The sequence below is a fragment of the Macrotis lagotis genome, chromosome 3 (genome assembly GCF_037893015.1).
Source record: "Macrotis lagotis isolate mMagLag1 chromosome 3, bilby.v1.9.chrom.fasta, whole genome shotgun sequence".
Taxonomy (NCBI): domain Eukaryota; kingdom Metazoa; phylum Chordata; class Mammalia; order Peramelemorphia; family Peramelidae; genus Macrotis; species Macrotis lagotis.
The window spans coordinates 9,304,657-9,332,005 of record NC_133660.1 but is presented as its reverse complement, the minus strand read 5'-3'; the positions used below and the strand labels follow the sequence as shown (position 1 = coordinate 9,332,005).

At 46.7% G+C, this 27,349-nt stretch overlaps 1 protein-coding gene across 1 annotated transcript; it reads left to right on the top strand.

Annotated features, from left to right (window-relative positions):
* The first annotated feature begins 55 nt into the window (after positions 1-55).
* C3H4orf54 (chromosome 3 C4orf54 homolog) lies at positions 56-26,873 on the top strand. The gene is given in 3 exon segments (XM_074228047.1): positions 56-1,002; positions 1,004-5,045; positions 21,140-26,873. Coding segments are annotated over 2 exon segments (4,947 nt in total). The 3' UTR covers positions 5,004-5,045; positions 21,140-26,873.
* Positions 26,874-27,349: the final 476 nt, after the last annotated feature.

Genomic DNA, 27,349 nt, shown 5'->3' with positions numbered 1-27,349 from the left:
GTGAACTTCTCTCACCCCATTCAGGCCCTGGCCACGGCTGCCCGAGAACCCACACATGCTCTCCCTTCAGCTCTGGGTGTCTCCCAGTCGGGCTACAGATGCTGCTCCTTCTGTTACCAATGGCATTTGGGCTCATAGCTGCGGCCGGTGCCAAGTCAACAACTGGACGGGAAGGCTCGGCGACAAGACCCTGGCAGCTCTCCCGGCCGCAGCGGCGGCCCCCCCAGCCCCGACCACTTGGGCCACCTCCGCCGGCCCATCCGGGGGCCTTCCCGTCTCCGCTGGGTTTGCCCGGGCCCTGCCCCAGGGGCTGAAGAAGGTGACGCTGGGCTCGGGGGCAGAGGCGTCCCCGGGCAGCTGGCCAGGCCGGGCAGGTGGGGCCCTTCTCCGGGCGACTCTTCGCCCCAGAAGGGGCCAGAGGCGGATCCAAGACCCCTTCGGCTCTCGCCGCTGTCTGCTCGTGTCTCTGCGGCCGGGGGAAGGGATCAGCATGGACGTGAGCCCTCCGGCCGGAGCTAAGCAGCCCAGGCTGGGGGAGCTCGGGGGTGGGGAAGGAGGCGGCCCAGACCCCGAGCCGGCGCAGCCGCTGGCGCTGCCCAGGCCCTCGGGGGAAGCCAAATACGCGGAGATCCGTGGGCCCGCCGGAGCGGCCGGAGGGAGCCCTGGGGCTCGGGACGGGAGGCCGGCTGGGGGCCCCCCGAGCAGGGCCGACAGCCCCCCGGGTGGGTCCGCTGGCCCACCTCCGCCGTCGCCTACCTCCTCGGAGCTGGCCGCCTTCCGGAGGAGCTGCAGCCAAGAGGGGCTGGGGGCCCCCGCGTCCCCTTCCTCCTCCTCCTCCTCCCCGGCGGCCGGGGCAGCCCCGGACCACACGACCGCGTCCGTCGGGGGCCCGGCCTCGTCCTCTTCTTCCTTGGGCTTCGAGAGCGAGAGCGGGGAGGGCGGCCGGCCGGAGGCTCCCCCCCGGGGGGGAGGGGCAGGAGGGGGAGGGGGCGGGGGCGGCTCCGGGCCCCCCCCCGGCGCCGGAGGAGGCGCACTACATCACCACCCACGAGATCCAGCTGAGCGAGGTGGAGCAGGACGCGGACTTTGACCTTGGCCTGGCCTCCCGCTGGGACTTCGAGGACGGCAACGTCATCTACTCTTTCGTGGACTACGCGTCGTTCGGGGGCAGCGACGAGACCCCCGGGGAGCGCAGCAGCCCCACGGAGGACAGCTGCTACCTGAGCACGGGGCCCAGCTCCGACGCCACCCGGTCCCCCACCCCCAGCAGCAGCAGCGAGCCGGGGCGGCCGGCCGCCGACGGCCGCAGCGCCGGGCGCGCCGAGGGGGGCCCCCCGGCAGCGACCCCGGCCCCGGCCCCGGCCCCGCGACCCCGGCCCCGGCCCCGGCCCCGGCCCCGGCCCCCCCCCGGCAGCTGCGCGGCCGCGGCGGGCCAGATCCGCCTATCAATCAAGCCGGCTCCCCGGGCTATAAAGGAGCCTGGCGACGCGCGGCCAGAGCAGAGCAGCGCCGCCGCCGCCGCCGGGCATGAAGGAGACATGAGCCGGCGAGGCAGCTCCGCCGCGCAGCCCCGGCCGCCCCCGACGGCGGCCGCGGCCCCGGAGCCCGCCCGGAGAGGGCCCCCGCGGGCCCGGGCCGCCGCCGTCCGGGCAGCCGAGCTGCCCGACTACTCCAGCGGGGCGTCCAGCGCCGTCAGCGAGCTGGACGACGCCGACAAGGAGGTGCGCACCCTGACGGCGCGGGCTTTCCGCAGCCTCGCCTACCCCTACTTCGAGGCCCTGAGCATCAGCTCCAGGGCCTCCTCCGCCGCGCTCTCCGACGTGGGCTGGGGCCGCTGGTCCACCTTCCTGGACCTGAAGGGCGGGGGCCTGGGGGCCAAGGTGGAGCAGAGCCTGCTGAAGGGGGGCGCCGCCTCGGGGGGGCCCGGGCCCCGCGCCGCGCCCAAGAAGGCGCAGACCAAGGCCCTGGAGTTCGTGGTCAGCAAGGTGGACGGCGAGATCACCCACGTGGAGACGCCCCTGTGCTTCCAGAAGCAGCAGCAGGTCCGGGGGGGCTCCCGGGTCGTCGCCCTCCTGGAGACGCTGGCCTCACGCAGCGAAAGCAAGGCCAGCTCGGGGGCCGCCCCCCGGGCCCCGGGCTCCGTCTACACCGACGACGGCTCGGAGAGCTCGGAGAGCGGCGGCAAGCCTTCCCCGGCTCGGGCGGAGGGGCCCCAGAAGAAGTCCAAGTTCGCCTCCAGCCTCCTCAAAAACGTCATCTCCAAGAAGATGCAGCGGGAGAAGGAGTTCGAGATGGAGCGGGGCCAGGCGTCGGACACGTCTCGGCAGAAGCCCTCCGACGAGCCCCCGGCCTGGGAGAAGCCCCCCGAGCGGGCCCTGCAGAGGCAGAGCTCCCGCTACTCTGAGGCCAGCTCCGAGCACACGGTGGTCAGCGTCTCGGACGCCGGGGGGGACACCCCGGTGCCCGGGGACCAGTCTCCGGTTTTCCAGGCCAGCGCGCCCCGGGAGGCGGGCGGCACCCCGAAGGGCGTCTCGGAGGCGGCCAAGGGCATCTTCCTCCGCAGCCAGAACAGCGCCTTTCGCTCCTGGAAGGAGAGGGAGGCCGAGAGCCTGGCGGAGAAGACCCCCGTCCGGAAACCGAAGCTCTCCCAAGGGGGGGACTGGAAGGCGGACCTGGGGGAGCTCTCGGCCGGCCGTCCCACCCTCATGTCCCGCCTCTTCGTCCCCAGCATCCAGCACGCCCCCAAAGAGAAGCAGCCCGGGAAGCGGGCCACCAAGCACCCCGCGGCCCAGGCCGCCTCCACGGCCGTGATCAGACCCAAGGTCCCCGAAATCAAGATCCGCCTGGGCAGCGTGCAGGAGCCCAGCGCCGACTTCAACATAGCCAAGCTGCTCACCCCGAAGCTGGCGGCCCCCTCGGGCCTCTTCAAGGCGGTCGAGGAACAGGGCAGGGCGCAGCAGAAGCTCTTCAGGGGGGACAGCTTGGAGAAGGTGCCCCAGTTCCAGGTGCGCGACGTCAGGGACAGATCCAAAGCCCAAGGGCCCCTCCACCAGGTGCGGGATGTGCGGAAACTCATCAAAGGATCCGGGGAGGGCGGCGGCGGCGGCGACAAGGGAAGCGTGACCCCCGAACAGGGAGCCCCGGCCCCCAAGGCCAGGCAGCTGTCCGCCGGGGGCGGCGCGGGGCCCAAGCCCCTGTCCCCGATAGTCATCACCTGCCAGGCCGTGGCGAACCCCCGAGACGAGGGCCCGGGCCGGGATGTGAGGGAGAGCTTGGGGAGAGCCGCCACTAGGACCCTCCCCTCTTCTTCTCCGGAGGGCACCGTCCTAGTTCACAGGGCGTCGGGGCGCCTGCCGGTGGCCACCATCGCCCCCAACAAGTCGGAGCAGGGTCACCTGCCCGTGCTCAAGATCGTCTCCAAGGCCTCGGCCCAGAAGGCCCCCGAGAAGGCCAAGGAGGAGGAGGCCAGGGAGGAGGGGAAGGGCGCCAAGCCGTCGCGCAACGCGCTGGAGAAGCTGACGGCGGCCGTGCGCTCCATGGAGGAGCTCTACAGCTTCAACCGGCACGAGTGGAAGCGCAAGAGCGACCCCCTGCCCATGACCGACAGTCACGTGCTGAGCCTCATCGAGAGCCAGGAGCGCGGGGAGCCGGCCAAGGGGCCGCCCGAGCGCGGGGAGGGCGCGAGGGCCGCGGGGGGCCCGCGGGGGCCCCCCGAGCGCCTGCAGCGCCGCAACTCCAACCCCGGCGCCGAGAGCGTGTCGGCCAGGGCCGCCGCCTTCGAGAGCCTGGCCCGGGAGCGGCCCCGCTCCCTCTACCTCCCTCCGGCCCCCAAGGAGACCGAGCGGGCCCAGCCCCTCAAGCCCCTGCCCCCCCTGCCCGGTGGCCGGAGCGCGCTGGCCCTCAGTGGCCAGAAGACGGCCGTGGTGGCCGGCGGGGTGGCGGGCAAGTTCCCCCAAGCGCCCCCCGCCCGGGAGGGCCCGGCCCCGCCCGGGGGGCTCCGCTCCCTCAAGATCTCCCCAGCCTCCCGGGCCCTGCCCCCCGAAACCGCCAGCGGCAAAGGCGCGGCGGCGGACCCCGCGGGCCCCGCCGTCGGGGGCTACGGGAAGGCGGGCACCGGGGGGGCCGAGGCGGCCGGGGGACCGGGGGCGGCCGCCACCCTCTGCAGCCTGCCGCCCCTCAGCGCCCGCAGCCAGGTCCCCGGCGGCGCCAAAGGCGCCCCGAGCAGCCGGCCGGCCTGGCGCACCAAGGCCGACGGGGCCCGCGAGGCGGCCGAGCCCCCGAGCCCCGAGCCCCCCCGGCCCGCCGTCTACCGGCAGCCGTCGCTGCCCTTCGGCCTGCCCGCCGCGGCCCAGCCGCAGGTGCTCTGCTTCTCCCCGCCCGGACTCCCCGGCCCGCCGTCGGGGAGCGCGGCGGCAGCCCCCCCAGACCCCTACCAGCCGCCGCAGCCGCCGCAGACGCAGCGCAAGATGCTGCTGGACCTCAGCACCGGCCAGTACTACCTGGTGGACACCCCGGTCCAGCCCCTCACCAGGCGCCTCTTCGACCCCGAGACCGGGCAGTACGTGGACGTCCCCCTGACCTCCCAGCAGCAGCCCTTGGCTCCCATGTCCATCCCCGTCCCCCCCCTAGCCTTGAGCCCCGGCGCCTACGGGCCCACCTACATGATCTACCCCGGCTTCCTGCCCCCGATGCTGCCCCCCGGCGCCCTGCAGCCAGCCCCCCTCGCCCACGCCCCGGGAGGGGATCCCGCCGGCAAGGAGGCTGTGGCCTCCGGAGAAATGGCTTTTGCCGAGACCCCCTATTTCCTCGCCGTGGGCCAGCCTCCCTCCTCGACTCCGGCCTCCGGCGCCGCCGCCACCTCCCAGCTGGTGGGGGCCAAGGGCTTCGCCCAGGTGCACGGCAAGCCGGTCATCAGCATCACCTCCCAGCCGCTGGGGCCCAGGATCATCACGCCCCCGTCCTTCGATGGCACCACCATGAGCTTCGTGGTGGAACACCGGTGAGGAGCGACTGCACTTGGGGGCACCGGACGGCCGCAGCTCCGGGTGAGTGAGGGGTTTCACTCCTGGGAAATTCACGAATTGCAAAGGACCCCCCTCCCCCCGTGGAAAAATCCTTCTCAGAATCGTATTTTCATTTTAGGGTTCTTTTTGCAAGGCAATGGGGTTAAGTGACTTGCCCAAGGCCACCCAGCTAGGTCATTCTTAAGTGTCTGAGGTCGGATTTGAACTCGGGGACTCCTGACTCCAAAGCCAGTGCTCTATCCACTGCGCCACCTAGCCCCCCCCCCCCCGAATCATATTTTTAAATGTGTATAGTAAAAACCCCCAAATTTGCAAAGGAAACCAAATATATGGAAATGTAATAAACAGCTGTGTATTCAGGTGTGTGTGTGTGCGCAGACACGATCCATTGCCAGGGCACTAGGATTCACAGGTGGGGGGAGGCAGTCCTCTGTCCTGTGGGAATTCAGGGAGGTTAGACACCATCCCATTCTCATTACTCAGCAGCTAACTGGGTTTTTTGCAAGGTAATGGGGTTCGGTAGCTTGCCCAGGGCCACACGGCTAGGCCATTATGAAGTGAGATCGAATTTAAACTCAGGTCCTCCAGGGCCAGCGCTCTATCCCCTGCACCACCCAGCCACCCCAGAAGCTAACTTTCTAATGGCCACCTGTCCAAGAGGCGCATGGGCGGCCAGTTTCCTTACTGCTTCTTCCCCTCCCCCCCCTTCGAGTTCCTAATTGCTATATCATCCATGCCACCCTGCTACAGTGCCCTCCAACCCCTTCTCAGACTTCGGGCCCTTTTCTTTTCCTTAGAATCGGAGGGCAGGAGGCGGGAGAGGTGATGGGAAGCTCTGGTTCGGTTAACTGCTAAAGCTCAGGAAAAGAGTGAAATCTGGGAAGAGATGAAAATGAAGTTTGGAGATTGACTGTGGGTCGCATTTATTCTCTGTAACCTTCTGTCCTGGTCTCTCTGAACCCTCACTCCCACTCCCTGTTTCTCTATCACCTTCCTTCCCCCACAGTGGCACAAATAACATAAAGTAGTTGGCTTTTTTGGCTGGCAATTTTAGGGATTGCTTCCTACTCATCTTTTTATCCCCAGCACCTAGCACCTTTCCCAGTAGCAAGCATATATTTGCAGACAATCAAATTTAGGAAGATAAGTCTGATTGCAAAGGCATTTTTTTTTTCTTTTTAAAGGTGGTTATTAGAAACCACATTACTTGATCCTCCCTCTCCCTCAGCTTTTTGTCCTGTTTGCATTCTGGCAGAATTTGCTTATCTTCCCAACTGAAGTGCCATTTCTCAAGTCCTTGGTCTTTAACTCTAATGTAGGACTGTAAGTTCCATTTACGTCTTCACTGGCTATTACTAGAGGCATCCACACAGATGCACGCACCCTCATTCTCTCTTAGAGCAGCTCCCTCACACAACTTGACCTTTCTGAAAGCTGAAGATGCCAATGTTGCAACATACGCCCTCTTACTAGCTGGGTTGCTGTCTTTGGGCTTTACATGAAGCCAGGACGGTCACTTGATGCTACTGACCTGGGGCTTTCTGTCCTCGGAGATACTAACTAACTCATTTTGGTGGGAGAAATGCTGTCTTTTGGTAGAATGAATCAGATAAAATTAAAATGCTTACTCTGGGGATCCTTAGACAGAAAGCATACCCACGCAAACAGTCTGTTCGGAAACAATACTTCTGGTTCAGCCAGCCTCCTTTAGGGTAGGGTAGGAAATATTACTGGTCAATTATTGCTTTATTACCTCAACACAACACCCCCCCACACACACTCCAAACCTCCTTTTCTGGAGTGACTCAGTCCTGTAGATTTTTCTCATACCTAGGTAGTCTTTTAGAGACTGACTGAAGGGAGGTCCGTTCTCTCAAGCAGAGAAGAGGGCAGGCATTGCTAGGATGAAAGTTGCAGTTTAAATCCTGATTCTGCCATTAAGCAGGCAAGTCTGGGTTTTAATATTCCTCAATTGGGAATAAAGTGCAGGTTTAGATTAGATGTCCTCTGCGATCCCTTCCAGGTCAAGCTCTATCATTCTCTGATCCTAAGAGGAGCAGATCTGGGGGCTTGTAAGAGGGCTTGAGCACAGTGAGCACAAACAGCACAACGATATCCACAGTGTTTCAGGTTAGAAGGTTTACAATTGAAAACTGACTCTGGAACCTAAGCTTTTTCATTAAAATGTATTCATCTCTTTTGTTTTTAAATAACCTTCATTTCCAAATGTATTCCCTTTTTTCCTACCTTGTAGCTGACAATTAATAAATGCATAATCAAGGACAGACACCTAAACTATGTTGTTTTTTCTGAACATCCTCCCACCAATAACTTCACAGAATTATTGGGAGGAAAATGTTTTGCAAACTGTAAAGAGCCATATTGACTTTTATTGCATTTGTATTTATTATATAGAGGCATCTATCTGTGCCTATATATATATGTATATGTATATACATATACATATACATATACATATACATATATATATATATATATATATATATTCTATCTCTTCTGTTAGAATATAAACTCTCTGGACTTCCAGAACTGAACAGCATCTTAGTTCCAGCCTAGATAGATGGCCCTGGGCAAGTTAGTCAATCTCTCATCTGTAATTTACTCATTTTTAAGGCTGTGAGGACCAAATGAGATAATTCATATAATGCACATACAGTATATTATATACTATAGAATCAATAATTAATATGCATTATATATTATATCGATCCTATTATTAATTCAATTAAGTATATTAGAGCTAATATAGCATATATTAGATATGGAATATATATGATATATTGTAATGTATTCTAGATTAGAAAATTGGATATGATATATTAGAATATATAAACTTTTTATAAATGTTTTTAAATGTATAGTTGCTGTCATTATTATTTCTTTGTATCCCTAGTACCTAATAGAATGTCTGACATGCTGCATACGTGAATGACTGCCTGCTGATTGATGTATATGTGAGTTCTTACCTCCTGTGAAATGAGGAAAATGGAAAGGTTCTAAAGAATGAGAATGTTTCTCTATATACAGTGAGAAAAACCTTGGATTAGTAACCAGAACATTTGTGAATTAGACCCCAGACAAAATTGTGCTGCATAACAGACATATGATATTGGGCAAGGCTCTGGATTATTTCTCTGGGTTTCAATTTTTCTCATCTATAATAGGGCGATAATGATGCCAATCCCACCCACCTCCCTTGGTTTTTCTGAGAATAAAATGAAGTAGCAGCAATCGACAATCAATGAGAACACAGGTTCTTTCCTAGGGATACAAAGACAAAACTCAAACATCTCCGCCCTCAAGGAGTTTACATTACAATAGAGGCAGATCACATGTACATATTGAAGTAGAGAAGGTTTTTGAAAACTTCCCTTACCCGCAGATTCATCTCAAAAGTCCCCTTATGTGTGGGCAGGAAGACCTCTGCCCACCAAGTCAGTTACTTAAGCATAGGTACAGAATGGAGAGCTACACAGAATAATTGAGTTCGGGTGAGTGGGGGGCACCACAGCTAAGGGCTTTATGTTGAAGACAGCTCTGCATTTGAGTTGAGATTTGAAGGGAAATTAGGGATTCCAAAAAGTGAGAAGAGAGAGAGTATTCATGGCGAAGACCCAAGGATGGATAGGTCATGGAAATCCATGGGAAAAAATAGGGAGAAGCCAAGTTGTCACAAGTGGACTTGACATCCTGCTACATCCTAGCGGTAGGAACAATAGGGAGTCATTAGAGCAGAGGAGGGAGAGGGGGGCGGACCTATGCTCTGACTTGGACAACAAATCAGAGTCCATTGGGACAGGCAATGAGGGCCAATCCTAATTCCAAGTATTCAGCTTGGTTTGGAATGCAAGCTCGATGGGAATCTCAGAAGCCTTCAAGCACAACTTCTTGATTTTGCAGACCAGGAAACTGAGGCACAGAGAGATTTAATCGACCTATTCAGAAACACATATCCAGATCTTTCGGGGTCCAAGTCTAGTGTCCTTCTAACACTCTATGTTATCTCTTTACTTAAATTGTAGAAAGAGGTACAGAGCTACCTGAGGTACAGAGAAGATAAGGGACCTTTTCAGGGTCACCCAGTTATTATGTGAACTTTTATTTTTCAGTCTCGAGTTTGGCTCTCTGTAGTCTATCATGATGGTTCTCAGGCATTTCATATTAAAATGCATAAAGAGAGAAAGTGTTTGGTTTGGGTCCCAGTTAATCTCTGGCAATTGAATTCATAGTTTTCAAATAAATAATTATGTAATTAGTATATTAATTACGTAATTAACGTAACGGACATTCAGAATGAGTTAAGTGGACAGTAGTTGAATTTGTCATGAATCCTACAACTTCCATTCAGCAATTATTAAATGTCTGCTCTGCGCGAGATTTTTGTTCTAGGTCTTTGGGATCCAAAGTCCAAAACGGGTAGTTCCTGTCTCTAAGAACTTAGATTTTAAAAAGATTTTATTTATTTTGAGTTTTACAGTTTTTCCCCCTCATCTTGCTTCCCTCCCCCTACCCCCCCCCCACAGCAGGTAATTTTCCAGTCTTTACATTGTTTCCATGGTGTACATTGATCCAAATTGAATGTGATGAGAGAGAAATCATGTCCTTAAGGAAGAAGCATAAAGTATAAGAGATAGCAAGATCAGACAATAAGATGTCAGGTTTTTTTTTTTTCCTAAATTCAAGGGAATAGTTCTTGGTCTTTGTTCAAACTCCATAGTTCTTTCTCTGGATACAGATGGTATTCTCTGATGCAGACAGCCCCAAATTGTCCCTGAGTGTTGCACTGATGGAATGAGCAAGTCCATCAGGGTTGATCATCACCCCCATGTTGCTGTTAGGGTGTACAATTGTTCTTCTGGTTCTGCTCATCTCCTGAGCATCAGCTCATGCAAAGCCCTCCAGGCTTCCCTGAATTCTCATCCCTCCTGGTTTCTAATAGAACACTAGTGTTCCATGACATATATATTTATATATATGTATATATATATATATACACATATATATATACCACAGTTTGCTAAGCCATTCCCCAATTGAAGGACATTTACTTGATTTCCAATTCTTTGCCACCACAAACAGGGCTGCTATGAATATTTTTGTACAAGTGGTGTTTTTACCCTTTTTCCTCATCTCTTCAGGGTATAGACCCAGTAGTGGCACTACTGGATCAAAGGGTATGCACATTTTTGTTGCCCTTTGGGCGTAGTTCCAAATTTCTCTCCAGAAGGGTTGGATGAGTTCACAGCTCCACCAACAGTGTAATAGTGTCCCAGATTTCCCACATCCCTTCCAACAATGATCATTATACTTTCTGGTCATATTGGCCAGTCTGAGAGGTGTGAGGTGGTACCTCAGAGAAGCTTTAATTTGCATTTCTCTAATAAGAAATGGTGTAGAGAAATTTTTAAGAACTTATATTTTTTTGGCAGTAGGAGGAGGGCAGAGGTCACTGGCTGGTTTGCTATTCCTCAAACACTTTCAACCATTTCCCACTCCTGGGCGATTTTCTCCATTCCTGAAATGTGCTCCCACCTTATCTATACCTCCTGATGTCTTTTAAGTCTCAACTCAAATTCTACCATCTTCAGGAGTTCTTTACCAGCTTGCCTCAACACTAATGCCTTTCCTCTGCCATCAGCTTTAATCAAGCCTTTCTGTATCTTGTTGTATATAGTTATTCATGTCATCTCCCCTGCAAGACAGAGAGCTCCTTGAGAGCACGGGCTGTTTTTGTTTTGTGTGTTTGTGTGTGTGTGTGTGTGTGTGTGTGTGTGTGTGTGTGTGTATGTCTATCACTAATTACAGTGTCTGGCACATAGGATTTTTTTGGTTTTGTCATTATCAGTCGTGTTTGACTCTTCTCAGCCCCATTTGGAATTTTCTTGGTAAAGATACTGGAGTGGTTTGCCATAACATTACAGATCAGGAAACTGAGGCACAGAGAGGGTTTTTTTAATTGACATATCCAGAATCACAAACCTAGATATGATTTTACAGATGAGAAAACCGAGGCAAGCAGGGTTAAATGACTTTCCCAGGGTCACCCAGAAAGTATCTTGAGGTCACATCTGAACTCAGATCTCCCTGAATCCAGGCCTGGGTCTCTATCCCCTGTACCACCTTGCTGCTCAGCATGCATTAGGAGTTTGAGTAAATAGAGTTGAATAGAGTAAACATATGGAGGAAAGATCATATATTGTTTCAGGACCTGAGTGACAGATTATCTTATCAGCAAAGGCCAAAGAATTCATTGCTGCCTATTTGTAACATGCCAGCCAAGCTTGATAAGCAAAGGGGAGGATGGAGCAGACACGTCACGGTCAGTGTGTCCCTTCTTCTGCCTGCTGAGTTTGGTCACCAACCTTCTCGGCAGCCTTTTATCATGGATCTTGACCTGGCCTCGGAGTCAGGAGAACTGAATTCAGTTACCCATTCTGTCATCATTGGCTACATCAGCCTCTCGTCACTCAACCTCCCTGAACTTCGCCTTCCTCTTATGTGAAAACACAACGGTGATGGTGACGGAAAGCGAAAAGGGCACTTGATAAAAACACCAGGCAGAAGGAAAAGTGTTGCAAATGCAAAACCTTTGCCTTCGTGGACTCTGATTATGCTCTCAGCACCTCCGCTATACTTATTATTTTTATTATTTTGGGGGTTTTTTGCAAGGCAATGGGGTTAAGTGGCTTGCCCAAGGCCCCACAGCCTTATTATTAAGTGTCTGAGGCTGTATTTGAACTCAGGTACTCCTGACTCCAAGGCCAGTGCACTATTCACTGCACCACCTAATTGCCCCTCTACTAAACTTCTTAACTGCTTTCTTATCTCTCATCACCACTGACTGCTGACCAGGACTGTGTCTTAGTAGCAACCTCTCTTCTCCTAACTTCTAATAGTTAGTCTGTTTGTAATACTGGCATCTTGACAGGGAAGTATAGACCTTCAGTACAACCTAAAGCAGGGTTCTTACCCAAGACTGATTTACTCAAACTTGATTTAAAAAAGTATTCTCTAGAACTTTCACAACTATTTATATCATATATATGCTTATATTTTAAAAATTATTACACAACCCTTTGAGATAAAAGCTCTTGCCCTCAGTTTATAAATGTGGAAACTGAGGCAGATTGGAGGTTAAATAACTTGCCCAGGACCACATAGCTAGGAAGAAACTGAGGACAGATTTGAACTCGGGTTTTTCTGACTGTACTTCCAGTGCTCTATTTACTGGGTCACCTAGCTTTCACTATTCTGAGAAGGGGTCCATGATGCCTGGCCTACAACTCTGATCAAATCTGATCTGTATTCCTGGGTTCTAATAACTGCTTCAGAATCGCTTGGCTCCCAGGGAAGCATGCAACCTGTTCAGGAGCCATTTCCAATGAATTCCCTGACTCAGTTGAATCTATTCTTTCCCCTCAGATTCAACTGCTTCTGAGCTTAATCATACTTCTCTTTTGTTACCTTTCTGCTTTTTCCTATCTTCCCAAAGTCATCACGGTGCCAGGGCTACAAAGTGGTACCAAAGAATCTAGTCCCAGTCCTGCCTCTTACGCCCAGGATGCTTGGGCAAGCTGTTTCACACCTCTGATCCAATAATCATAATCATAATCATAATCATGTCTGTCCTTCATTATCCAAGAAGGCCATGACATCAGGGAGGGGATGCCATGACAAGCATGTTAATTGTATTTGAGTGAGGGGCTGTGCTAAGTCCCTGGCCTCCCTTCCTCCTCCAGAGCTGTCTGGTCCATTGGCCAGATATGAATCAAGATGACTTCAGTTGGTCCTGGATGTGAGGCAGTCAGGTCGAAGTGACTTGCCTGGGGTCACACATGTAGTAAAGTGTGAGGTCAGATTTGAACTCCTGTCCTCCTGACTCCAAGATCATGGCTGTATCCACTGCCAAACCTCTCAGCTGCTGCAGAGCAGGTGCAGATTTGAATCAATAGAGAAAGTTTCTTGTTGGGAGCTCCCAACTCAGAGGAAATAACGGATCCATGAAAAAAAGGGGGGGGGGAACCTTGTCTTTTTTTCCCCCTGTGGTGGATTAATACATATTGTTTTGTGAGAGAAATGAACGGTCAGTGGGTGCTTTAGGAATGTCTCTTTGCCTTTGCCAATTGTGTGGAGGATGGGTTGGAGAAGAAGAGATGAGGTTTTAATATCAATTAGGAATCCTAATATCCACAGGAGATCTCCTGCTACATTAGGCTTCCTAATTAGCTTGTAATCTGCATTCCCTCTTCTCTCCCCTCTTCCTGAAACCTGTTTCAACCTGGGAGCTAACCTCTTCCCCCCATTACCCAATGGGACCTCCATCACTTTGCTCTGGGGCTGTGCCAGCGAGTGTTTACAACCTATAGCCGTGATAACGTATAAAATCCTTCCCAGTAGTTTTGCACTGGGAAGGTCCTTCTAGTCTGTTGGCTCAGTTTCTGAACACAGGATCATTAGTTAGCCATGGTACATCCAGTCCTCTTGAGTGCCCATACAAAAGATGCCTGGCTGTTTAGGTTAGACTCCTTAGGACCTTCCTGGAAGGGATTAGTTCCCCAGGAACGTCCTATAATCAAACCGTGGATGGAAGTGCTCAGGAGGAAGATTTTCATTCAGTATCAGTACTTTCTGGCAATTAGGACCAAATGATTAAAGAACCAGGAGTCTTTGTGAAGTAGTGAGCTCCCTGTCATTTCAGGAGTGTAAAGAAAGACTGGATAACTACTTACTGGGGATGCCGTAGAGAGGATTTATGCTTCAGAGAGGGCCTCAACTATCTGTAGTTGCCAAAGGGCCTTTCTAGGTCACCAGATTCGGTCCTTGCCTAGAACAGACCTCCAGGGGAACCCAGCCCAGGCTGGAAGTATTTACCCCAGGGTTGCCCTGAGGTGCAGCAAGACCTCCAATAGTGCCATCCTAGCTGACTGATTTCCACACCTTGGCTAGTTGTTGAATGCCAGGGTATTCTGATACCCCCTGAGGACTTCCAGAATATCATATAGCCCAAAGTGTGGGCTGCCAGCTACGTAAGACAATAATTCTAAGCAGAGAGAGGTAGGAAACGAGTGTTGCTTTTGTGCTGCTGTTTTTAAAAAAACTAGACCTCTCAGTGGGGAAATTCTTCCTAACCAGTACAAACTGGGTCTGCAAATTATTAGCTCGGAGAATTGCCAAGGTCCCTGAGAAGATAAATAGACTGTCTAGGTTTCATATAACCAGTATGTTTCAGCAATGGGATGTGAACCCATATTTTACAGATTCCAAGACCAACTCTCTATACATTATCACATCAGCATACCACTCAAACAGGAGAATCTATGGCCCAATCAACAAACAGGGAGTAGCTGGCAGAGTCTGAGACGCTGGGGACAAAAATGACAAAATTGAAACTGTCCTCACCCTCAGGGAGCTTCTGTTCTCCTGGAGGAAGATGGCACAGTATATACATAGATGTAGTTCAATGAAAACTGATGCAGGAAAGAACCCCAAGAATTGAGGAGGGTACAAGGGCGTGTTTCTCATAGAAGGAGATACATGAGTTAAGGCTTGAATGAAAATAAAACTTCTGAGAAGCAGGGATGAGGAAAAGATGGAAAACAGAGAACACTCTAAACTGGTGCTCTACAAAGGAGGCAATGACAGCCCATGCTAGGGTGTGGGTCCTATTGATGGAAGGAAAGAGATGATCTCTCTGAGAAGTTCTGGGAATGGGATGCAAAGGTTTGAAAGAATTCTTGGATGGATGTGGGAGGATGGGAAGAAATAAGAATCAAAGGTACCTTGGAAGTTGCCAAACTGGTGACTGAGAGAATGGGAGATAACCGCAGCTCCTCCTCTGTAAAAATAGTTAACGTACCTACCTGGCTCACAGGTTGCCCTAAGGAAAGCATGTTGACGAGTGTGGGTGCTAGACAAAGGCAAGATGTTGTTACGAGCATGGATTTTTGATGTTCTTATCAAGGAAAGAGAAGCCTTCTATAAAGATAAGACTGGATTAGCATGACCAGGTAGGCATGTGAGCCGACTGCATAGTGACAGAGAATGACCCTTGGAGTCAGGAAGGTCAAAGTTTTAGCCCAGTTTCTGGCTATGTGACCCTGGGACAAGCCACTTAACCTCTTACTGATCCAGGCAACTCTCTAGGTTTTAAAAAGTGGTAGAGAATGGGAGAAGGAATTACTTATAACAGTTTGACAAAAACAATGCAAAATCTAAAAAAAAAAAAAGGCCAAAACTTGTAATAAAAAAAGGTTAAAAATCTGACCTTGGAATTTGCAGTGCATACGGTGTTTTAAAAAAAAATTTATAAGGTAATGGGGTTAAGTGACTTACCCAAGGTCACACAGCAAGTATTAAGTCTCTGAGGTGATATTTTCCTGACTCCAGGGTTAATACTTTATCCACTGTGCCACCTAGCTACCTTCCTTGCCCCCCAGTGCATATATTCTTAATTCACCACCTAGCTGCCCCTAGGGGATGGAGCACTGGTCCTGGAGTCAGGAGGACCTGAGTTCAAATCCAACCTCAGACACTTGACTCTTACAAGCTGTGTGACCCTGGAGAAGTCACATAACCCTGTTTGCCTCACATCCGGAGCTATCTCCAGTCGTCCTGATTCAAAACTGGGCCCAGATGGTTCTGGAGGAGAAAGTGAAGCTGGTGACTAAGCACAGGCCCCCTTCACATACACACTCAAATCCAACTCATGTGCTTGTCATGGTATCACCTCCCAGATGACATAGACTTGAGAAGAAGAACAAATGTCATCATCATCATCATATTCTTAATAATACTGATCATTAGAATGAATAATATTCATATGTTATTTTCAAATGAGGAGGAAGAAACAATACCTCCTAGAACTTTCTGCTAGACAAAAGGAACAGATTGAGAAAGAGAGCTCCTTTGGAATCTTAGAGCTTTCTTTCTTGAGAAAAATCCTTATCATTTAGTTCTAATCTATTGCTTCTACAATGTTCTCTTGCTGAATTTTTACAATACAATTTATTTTTACAATTACAATTTTAGATTAGAGGAATACCAATGAATCAATTTCCTTCCCAACCTGGAAGAGACCTTTATGTTATATAGTTCAACTTTCCCATTTTAAATATAGCTTCCTTGAGCCCCTGAGTTACAGAAACCAAGTGACTTTTCTGTGGAAATAGAACTAGTTTATTGCTGGTGGAGCCAGAAGTAGAGGCAAAGCCTCGGATTTCCCAGGCTAATGTTCTTTCCACTACAACAAATTATGAATACAAAAATACAGCGTATTGAAAGTCATATAGCACACAGGTTACCAAAGCGTTTGGTTCATAAGATAATAAGAAAACCAAAAGGAGAGAAACTGGCAATAATAGGATTGATTTGGATATTCTTTGGAGTCTTCAACCATGTAGCTCATCTTTTAATATACAGTGTAGATAACAGGGTAGTTTGGGAGGGGGAGTACTAGCAATTAAGGAGGATCAGGGAAGGTTTCCTTAGGAAAGACAGCGCCTGAACTGTGTTTTAAAGGAAGCCAGAGATCTAATGAGTCATGAAGAGGAGGGAGTACATTTCAGGCATGTGGGATGAAGTGAGAAATAAAAGTTGTATGGAGAAACAAAGAGGGGGCTCATTTAGCCAGATTGCAGAGAGTAAGCAGAAGAGTTACATCCAATGAGTCTAGAAAAATAGCTTAGAGCCAGTTGTGAGGGCTTTTAAGAGTTAAGCGGAGGAGTTGCTATTTTATTCTGGAGGTAAAAGGAAGCCCTTGGAGTTAATTAAGTCCCTGGAGTTAATTAGGTGGGAGAGTGGCAAGGTCAGAACTGTGTTTACAGAATTGCACTTTGGCAGTGGGTAGACAGGGCTGGAACAGAGAGAGATAGAGGGGCTTAGGCTGGGTACCAATTAGGAGGATGCTACTGTAATCTAGGTGAGAGGTGATGAGGGCCTGAAATGAGAGGGAATGAGTCTGAGAGGAGCTCATGTAGTGGAGGTATAAAAGGCAGATTTGGCAACTGGTTGGACTTGAGGGATGAGGGAGAGGGAGTAGTCACAGAAAATGTCATGGTTATAAGCCTGGAAGAATGGTGATCCCTTACATAGAAATAGGGAAGTTTGGAAGAGGGGAGGGTTAAGGAGGAAAGATAATGAGTTCACTTTTTGACATGTTGGATTGAAGATGACTCCAGGATTTCCAGTTTGGAATGGCCAACAGGTAATTGGTGACATGGGATAGAGGCTCAAGGGAAATTCTGAGGCTGGTTTGATAGATCTGCATAGAGATGATGTTTGAGTCCATGGGAGAGAACCTTAGAGAACTGAGATGATGGATGTCACATGATTCAGTGAGGCAGACTGAGAAATAATAGACAAGAAGATGGTCAACTAAGAGAGTAGTTTCATGAAAATCAAGAGGAGAGAGGAGTCACACGCAGCATCTAGGTCCAGAAGAATTAACACTGAGAAAAGATCATCAGTGCTGGTGGCTGGGACAGTTGAAAACTTTGGAGAAAGCAATTTCACTTGAGTGATACGGCCTGGAGCCAGATTGTAGACTTGAAGAATGAGAGGCAAAGAAAGCAGCAAATGTATATAGTTTTCTATGAAATTTGATTGAAAAAGGGAGTAGAGGTATGGGATAATTGTAAAGTCTAGTGAAGGATTTTTTTTAGTTGTTTTTTTTTTGCAAGGCAATGGAGTTAAGTGGCTTGCCCAAGGCCACACAGGTAGGTCATTATTAAGTGTCTGAGACCAGATTTGAACCCAGGTACTCCTGACTCCAGGGCCGGTGCTTTATCCACTGTACCACCTAGCCGCCCCTAGTGAAGGATTTTTGAGGATTGGGGAGATTTGTGAATATTTGAAAGAAGTTGTTAGGAGAGGTTGGACAGTAGAGGGGAAGGGTGAATTAGAATTTAATCTGCTGGAGAAGACAGGAGGAGAAGGGATCAAGTGCACATGTAGAAGGGTTGGTTTGAGAATGGGGAGGGCCACCTCATTGTGGACTGAGGGAAAGGAGGACAGGTTAGGAGTCAAATGATTTTGATAGGAAAAATAATGGGGACTTTCTTCTCTAAAAGAAAAAATTTTTCACTTTCTTGGAAATGGTTGATTAAATGATTAGACTAATTTTGTTTTTTAAAAAATCTATACACAGAAAAAAATAAATGAAATAATTAGAAATTTATTCATTTTCAGATCAGCTTTATTATATATATATATATATATATATATATATATGTGTGTGTGTGTGTGTGTGTATATACCATATAAAATTTGGAAAATGACCTGTCCCTTATGTGAAATAATTTTATGCTTTGAACACACACACACACACACACACACACACACACACACACACACACACACACATACACACTCAAAGCTGAACAACTTCATTTAAGGTACAATGAATGCAACACAGAATGGTCCCTCTGAATTTCACAGGATTGAGGTCTGGTCTATAATTTGAAATGCTATTATCACCACACCTAAATCAGAGAAATGCACAAAAATGCAAAAATGCAAAATGCAAAAATAAGTTATAAAGCTGTAGACATTCTCACTGCCTTTTTACTTGTACATTTCAATTCTTAAACAGTTATGTTACCAGCTTAGACCCTTTGTTTTTCTACTAAAGAAAAAACTGCTGCCTCTATCAGTACTGCCAATGGGTTGCTTATTACAGTAGGATTTGGAGACCACTCATATGTGAAACGTGATTGTATCTACCAAGATAGCTTATATGTTTCTCTGCTTCAGAGTTTTTATAGAATTATGTACATATCACAGAAGTCATTCATCTAACCCTTTTATTTTACAGATGGGAAAACTGAGGCAGACAGAGGTATGACTTGCCCAAGATCACATAGCTTATAAGAGCTGGAGATAAGGTTTGAATTCAGGCTCCACACCCAGTGCCCTCTCCACTGCCTAGAGGTGGCAGGTGTAATGAGCCCTTTTGGTCCAATCCTTAGCTGAAGGACAAGTCCCCTCTAGAATATTCTGGACAAGTGAGAAAGTAGCCCCAACTTAGAAGCCTCTTATTACTAGAAGACTCCCTTCTGGGGCAGCTCATTTCGTTTCTGGAGAGTTATAATTGTTAGTCAGCTCTTTATATTGGCTCAACTTATATTTGTTTCCTTTCAAATGAGAAAAAAATCCTTTTTTTAGGAAAAATTACAGGTAGACATAGAAGAGGTTTATTTTCAGTTGTTAGAAATGGTTTCAAGTTACATTTTGTCACATCCATGCCAATTTTGGAATGGGCCCTAGCAGTGCTCATTTCTACTAAATTTTGAGGAATTTGGAAATCTAGGGGTGTAAAAATCATATATCTAATTAAATGTGATTTATAAGCACACTTCCTCAGAGTTCTATTAAATATCAGCCTCCATAGTCACTTAATTTAGAAAAATATGGTGTGTGTGAGTTTGGCCAAGCCATATGGAACCTTCTGTAGTTTTCTCATCTGTAAAATGATGGGGGGGGGGCAGAGAGAGCAGGAGGTAGATCTCTAAGGTCACCTTAGTCTTCCATGGTGGAATGACCTCTGAGAATCTCTAGTGTTCTTCAAAGCTCAGGTCAAATACTACGCCCCCCCCTACAGGAAATATCTTCTGATTCCCCACAGGTGTCCCCAAAATCCTAGTGCAGTTTAAAATTTTACGCATTAACCAGCTCTGGGATTTTGCTAAGGATGAAGTTGCCTATGGACTAAATAATAGTAATAATAAATCTTAAGCTTTAATGACTTAAAATTGCACTAAGAGTGTTGGGATATTCTGAATATGTGTATATAGCTTCCCTGGTAGACAAAAAAAAGAAAGGAAAAAAAAAGTTACTTGAAGACTGGGATTGTTTCCACATTGGGTTTCTCTCTTCGGTGCTAGGATGATTCCTATAAAACATTAAATACTTAATACTTCTTAAAAATTAATAATTAAATATTTCTGATTGTATGATGACAGCTTCAACAAGGTGAAATACCTCTGTTCCCTTTTCTATGTGCTTGTAATATGAATTATCTCAGTCTCTTTAATGTTTCACTGTTAATGTTGCCCTTGAATTGGTTGTGTGATCATGTGAAGGATGAAATATGTCTTTGGTCCTAAATAAATTAATGATGATAATAATAATAATAATAATGATAACTAGCACTTTAAGAGTTGTGAAATGCTTTATAAGCATTATCTCGTTTTTGTGCTCACAATTACCCTAGGAGGTAAGTGCCATAATCACTCCCACTTGACTGATGAGAAGGCTGAGGCAGACGAAGGTTAAGTGACTTAGTAAAATTTATACAGCTAGTACATGTCTAAGGCTAAATTTGAACTCACATCTTTCTGCCTCCAGGCCTAAGTGGATTATTAGAATAATCCACTTTGACCCTTTAACTATATCCTTACACACCTTTCAATCCCTAAGTCTCCACTCAACTCTTATACATAGGACCTAATCTCACAAAGTTTTGGATTATCATGATAATTTAAAAAAATAGTTTACATTATGGTTTGCATCTTTCAAAAGCTCTGTGAGATTAAGTGCTGTCATCTTTTTTTTTTTTAAATAAATATGGACAGAGAGGCTCAGAGAGGTTAAACTATTTACCCATGGTCATACAGCTAGTAAACTTCCAAACTGTTGGTGGAAGCAGGTCTTCTAAGACCATTGCTTTTTCCATCACACCATGTGGATTAACTCTGATTTGAACCAGGACACAAAACAGATGTTTGATAAGTGTTTGCTGATTGACTGAGGATATTTTACTGAATGAAGCCTGGGTTCTTATACTGAGTGGGAGGAAGGTCATTTAGTTCACCTCTTTCATTTCATACCTGAGCCACCTTTGACCCAAAGAGATTAGCGATCTACCCAAGGTCACATCGGTATTAAGTGCTAACAATGGAATCTAGGTCTTCCGACTCTAGAAATAATGCTCAGTTATTATCTTTGCCAAAGTAAATGGTTAAGGTGTTGAACTTTATTACAATAACCAGAAGAATTAACCCTTCAGTGAAAAGATTTTTATAAAAAAATCAACATTTGGGGATATGTTATAATTTTAAAGAAAATTAATATTGTACTCTTTGGATATGTTTTTATAGGAGCGAGGTGGAAAGACTCTCCTCATTTAATCTGGAAATCGCCTTGAAGCAACACTAAGAAATTCATCTGGAAAACAGTTTCTACCTTTTTTTTCTTTTCTTTTTTTTTTTGCTCCGTACAAACCAAGTGTGTAAGTTTCTTGTTTTTCAAGCAATATGCATCATTGTAGTTTTGTGAAACAAGTTGAAATAATGCTAAACTTTTTTTCTGTAAAATTATTTCTTTTTATATTGAATGCAGAATGTAAACTTCATATTTGTCTCCGAAGTAAAAACTTTGAATTGTTCACAGGGTTCAATTAAAACTTGTAAATGAAAGGTGCTAGTCCCGCTATGGGGCTGATGAAACAATTTGGCCAATCAGACAAAATATCCACTTGGATCAGAGGAGCATTCAGATTGGCCTTTGGAATCTTAGGAATTTTCTGGTAGAGTCCTAACACATCTGGATTTCAGATGTGATAAGGAAGTATCGTTGGCTAGCATAGCTAGAATGCATAATTACTCTTCAGTTTTTGTTTCATGGGTTATTTTAAAGGATTTGGTCTGATGTCCTAAGTGATTATGAAAAGATTATAAGGGTTTCATTTTTCTCCTTTGTACTGTGCTATGTCACTTGAAAATGTGACAGTTTGAACATGCTAGAAAGTCAATGGGTGAATTTGAAATTAAGTTTTTTGTCCCAAATGGGACATTTTTCTTTCAGGGTGCAGACTTTTGACAAAAGTTTGTGATGTCTGGGTTTTTATTTTTCCCCTTCCTGTTTTAATGATCCCCCCCCCCCCAAAGCTGCTTGTTTTTCTGGTGCACTGAACAACAGAAAGTTTGGGGGAATGGACAAGATGTTACTCCTCAGGTGAATTTGATGGCCATGCAAAATGGCTACAAAAATGGGAGAAGAGCCCGGTTCCTGTTTCTTGTAAGAGTGCTTTTCTAAACAGTATCATCAGACCTGCTGAATCTCTCCATTGTGTCTGCACTTTGGTTGTACAGACATTGCCTTAAATCATGCCATTATTCTGAGGGAAATTTAAGGAAGACTAGCTTGGAAATATTGAATAGTCATTAATAACAAGAGAATATGGATTGTTTGCCCTGGGATAGTATTACATGACTTAGGGCAGCTAGGTGGTGCAGTGGACAGAGCCCTGGCCTTGGAGTCAGGAGGATGGAGTTTGAATCTGGCCTCAAGACACTTGACACTTCCTGGCTGTGTGATCTTGGGCAAGTCACTTCACCTGGACTGCTTCACATCCAGGGGATCTCCAGTCGTCCTGATTCATATCTGGTCACTAGACCCAGATGGCTCTGGAGGAGAAAGTGAGACTGGGGACTTAGCACAGCCCCCTCACTCAAATCCAGTTCACATGCTTGTCATGGCATTGCATCCCTGAGGTCATGGTCTTCTTCCATAACGAAGGGCGAACATCAAACACCTTACTGAGAAAAAAAAAATTAATTTGGATGCTTCCTAATCTGATTTTTGAAATGCCAAAACAAATTTTCCATATAATTTTTCCCAAGGAATTTCTTTTCCTATTCTGGTTTGTTAAAAAAAAAAACCCTCCAAAACCCGGTGATTTGAAGTATTACCCTTGGCTGGAGAATATGACCCAATAATATTGTTTTCTCTTTAGAATTGCTTCTAAAACCAACCACATTATTTTTTGGCATAGAATTCAAGGTTGTGTGACTCATAACTTCTACTATAGTCACACCTCTTATCTGTTAGACCTGCTAATCATTAGTGAAAAGGATCCCACTGTGTAAATGTGGGGCTCCCTTGAGAGATGCTAATCTAGAAATAAGTTCCATCGGATAAGGAAGAAGTGGGAGCCAGCTTTCCCTGGCTGAGAATCTGACTATCTGAGAAACAAAGTAGAATGTAATAGTGGCTTGCTCTCAGGAATTCTCTGGAAATACTCTTGGGATGTGTTAGGACCCAAAGGCCAATGGACCTTGATTTGTTTTTCACTTTTAAGTCTTTTTGAAAGCATCATTTAATTCTGTTGTATTGAACTCTGTTCCTTCTTGACATGTATCTCTTGTTGATGGCCGTGGCTGCCTTGGAGGTCAGAAGTGATGTGCTCAAGGCCCCTCAGTGAGTCACCTTGCTATATCCGAACACTTCTTCTCATGAAACATTAGCAGGGAGGAAAAACCTGAACTTTAAGTGCTGTCAGCACTAGCGCTTCTGTTGGGGCTAAGGATTTGGAGCTTGCCCAGTGAGACTCCTTATTTGTCAGAGATCCCATGCTGACCTGATGGGAGAAAAGTGACAAATTCAGTGAAAAGCCACAAATATAGCCATGTGATTACTGTATTGAAGAGTCTGTATGTTCATAGATTTAATACGGGAAGGGATATCTAGTCCATCTCCTGCATTTTACAGATAAAGAAACTGAGACTCACCTAGAACTGATTCAAACAGTCATTAGGCTCACAGAGAGGGCAAGTGTCAGAGAGAACTTTTAATTTAGTCTGCCAAGCTCCGAGTCCCATTCTCTATTCACTACTGAATTTCCCAGGAAAAGCGAAATTTTCCCGAGAGGACAGAAGAACATAGTATACTGTTAACATTAAAAGGGATTGTGGAGTCTTATATGATCCAAGTAGAAGCCGAAGCCCAGAGAAGTCAGGAATGATGTGCCCAACACTGCCCAGGTCATTGGTAAAGAATCTCAAGCCCTTGGGGAACAAAGATGTGGCCTTTGGTGGACTAACAGCCTCAGAAACTCTTCCTGGCAGATTTAAGCCTTAACTCCCCACATTGGGAAACGCTTGAGTTCTGTAGGAAATGAGGATATCAGAAATATTGTTTCTTGGTTTTTGGCCCAGACAGATACTAGGTGCTTGAGCTATCTTACTTTACTGAGTTCTATAGATATAGAATGAGATGGAGAATGAGAGGCAAAGTGATGAAAACACAGATCTGCTGGCCTCTAGAAATGAATTTACACTAGCTATTGCTAATTGCAATACTCTGATTTTAATCAAATTAATGCCTTATGCTAGACTTGCTGCACAATTCTCTACCTCAGGTCAGAGGTTGGGAGAGAGTTGTTTGTTTTTTTTAAATTTAATATAAAGCTATTCCTGATGTTTTTACTTTGTCATTTTTTGAAGATGATTTCATTTTGGTGAACAAGAAAAAAGTCCTGGCAATTAATTGGGATTTAATTGCAGCTTTCCTATCTTTTCTTCCTTTCTGTTGAATAAAGTAAGAGTGTGTGAGACCCTCTGCCCCCAAACCCAGTTAACATTTAAGTGTATAAACTTTCTTTAATACTCCGTCATTTCAAAGGAAGGCTAAGATTTCTTCTGTCTTTCCTCTTCAGGGCTTTAGAGGCTACTTAATCTAGCCTTTCATGTTTTAGATGACAAACTGAAGCACAGAGACCACACATATATTGGGGGAGATCTGAGGTCAGAACCCAGGTCATCTGATTTGTAATACATTTCCCTTACTCTGTGTTTGCATGTAACTGGAGTTTTCCACAAGGTATGTGTTCCATTTGACCTGTGCTTTCTCTGATATGCCTTCTTTTCCTGTTGGTAAAATGACTAGGCTTCAATCAGCCCCTTTTTGAAGGGGTTCTGGATGGCCTAGCTCATTTCCTAACTATGTCCAAATATCACCACAGTAGAACCCAGCTCTTTTCTTGCTTTAGAGGAGGCCTTCATTAGTTTCTGTGGCCAAAACAAAAAATCACCCTGTAGTGATATATCTCTTTGGTAAGATATGTGTGTCTGTCTATCCTTAGCTAGGCTCGTCTCTAGATAGCATTCTATCAAAGGGTCTATATTCAAAGCCTTTACTTCTTGATAGGACCAGTTGATAGAATGGAAGCTCCTCGAGGGCAAGGGATCATTTCATTTTAGAATCTGTTTCCCAAAACTCCTTGCACGGTGTCCGGTACCTAGTATCCACTTACTACGTGAGTGTCGATTGAGAGATTGATTGATGATTGATTGACTTGCCAGACTTGCCCTCTGCTGACCTGGCCTTTGAGAACCAAGGGTTGCCACCCACCAAGGTGCACCCATTGAAGAGCAGGACTTTAGTCATGATCACTGCCAATGGAAAATTTTAATTCACCAGAATGTGGTTTTTTTTTACCCCAAGCACACATCTCAGGATGAATATATTACAGACATTTGTGAACATGACTGTGTGGATAAGGGGAAAAGAACAAACTGCACACTGATGTATTTATCCTAATTCTCAGATGTCCAACTTAGCTTTCATGAAAAGTTCACTCCTCTGACAAGAAATTGGCACTCTGGGCTTATTTCTTATTCTCAGATTTTGCTTTTGTTCATCAATGCTTTAGAGAGCAAAGGAATGTATCATAGGTGTCTTCAGATTTGATAGTAATAAAAAGTCATACTTACTGAAAGATTTTGGTACCAGAAATTATATTCTAGACCATAGGACAGTACTGATATCTGAGTAGCCTGATCATGCTAATGTCAGAAAAAAAACCTACTTGTACCTAGCAAATACTTTAGGATCCTTGCATCTGCATTTGAAAATACTTTCTTCTTATTGGTGCTCAAAGAGGAGTCTCATTACAGTTTACAAGGTAGCATTATGCACAAACACTCTCAGGCCTTACAGTTTGGCCAAATGTACTTGAAAAGCAAACAGATAAACAAGCCAAACCCCACACCCAGGTGCCCTGAATCTCAATAGCACTGCTGATATGTGTTTATAGCAGTTTTGTAAAACTGCTATAAACATGAAGTGACTAAAACAAGACTACTTGAGAACTTTGCTGCTTAGGGGAGGTAGATCTGATAGTGCCCCAAAATGTATGTAGAGCTTAGTTTCTAGAATTATGAAGCAGACTTCAAATTGCTAAGTGGTAGGAATATTGATTATGAATCAGTGCCTCAGATTTGAGTCGAATATGAAAGGTTTAAGAGTAGTAGGGGTCTGTCCCACCTTTGGACACTTGTGATTGTGGGTCTGGGACAGGGTTTTGAGACGGAACCTTTCATATGCCTCAGGAATACCAACAGTCACAAGCTGTCATAGTATATGAGAGATGTCTATAATGGTGCAAAGTCTGATAAGCTTCCATGGGTGTGTATTATCTCCTTTTTTTCTGCATCTGCTTTGACAAGTGGATGGCCAAAATGTCCTGAGAACATCTTTGGTGCTTGTATTCATGCTATGATAGGTGATTCTTTCTCTCTTCCCTCCTCTAAGGAGGTCGGTGCCAATATCTCTGGCTCTGCTTGTGCACAATAAGGTACTGTTCTTATGGTTAAAACAAAAATGTGAGGACTATGGAAGTTATAAACAATGAGAGGAACCCAGAATGGTGTGACAAAAGGAATTAAGACACTTGACTACTGACAGGTGGCTCCCCCCCCCCCCCCAGAGCACCCGGTGATGGGGGAGGGTGAAGAAAATGGAAAGAATGTGAACATGAAATCTACTTTCAGCACAGACATGGAGGAAAGCTCCTTCCTTGCTGGAAGCTGGGATGATGGAAGGACTTCGGTCCAGTCTGAGAATTGCACTAATGATGTGTTGCACATGGAAGAAACTACTTTAGGAAAGGATCAAGTGGGAATAGACTACTTACTTTAATTACCAACCCTTGAGATTGGTTGTGGTAGCATTTGTACTGTGTTGTTTTGTGAATGTTCTTAACGAATTAAAAAAAATGTATTTTTCAATAAAAGAAATTGCAAAGAAACGTATAGTAGGTCTTTATTTCAACCCCAATACACGTGTGACAGTTTCATTTCTTTGGAAAAAATTCTAAACATCTCATTTCATTGAAACAGTTTACTAATAGTGAGCTTGCAGTCTTTCCAAAGAGTATTTCAAGTAGTATAGCCATCCTAGGAAATACGTATTGCTTTAAGATTTGCAAAGCACTGTATAGATGTTATCTCATTCTTCTAGCAGCCCTGTGAGGTTGGTGATATTATTACCCCTACTTTACCAATGAGGAAAGACAGAGGTTAGATAACTTGCCCAGGAGGTACAGTGAATAAGAGTCTGAAGTCAAATTTGAACTTAGTTCTTTCTGACCCTGCATCGTTTAGCTGCCTTTCATTATTAATAATACTAGATTAAGTACTCACCCTCACCTACTGTTACTATAATTGATATAATTATGGTGATGATGAGGATGATATCATTCAATAGGAAGTACACTGGATTCAGAAGGAAAAGATCTGAGCTCAAAT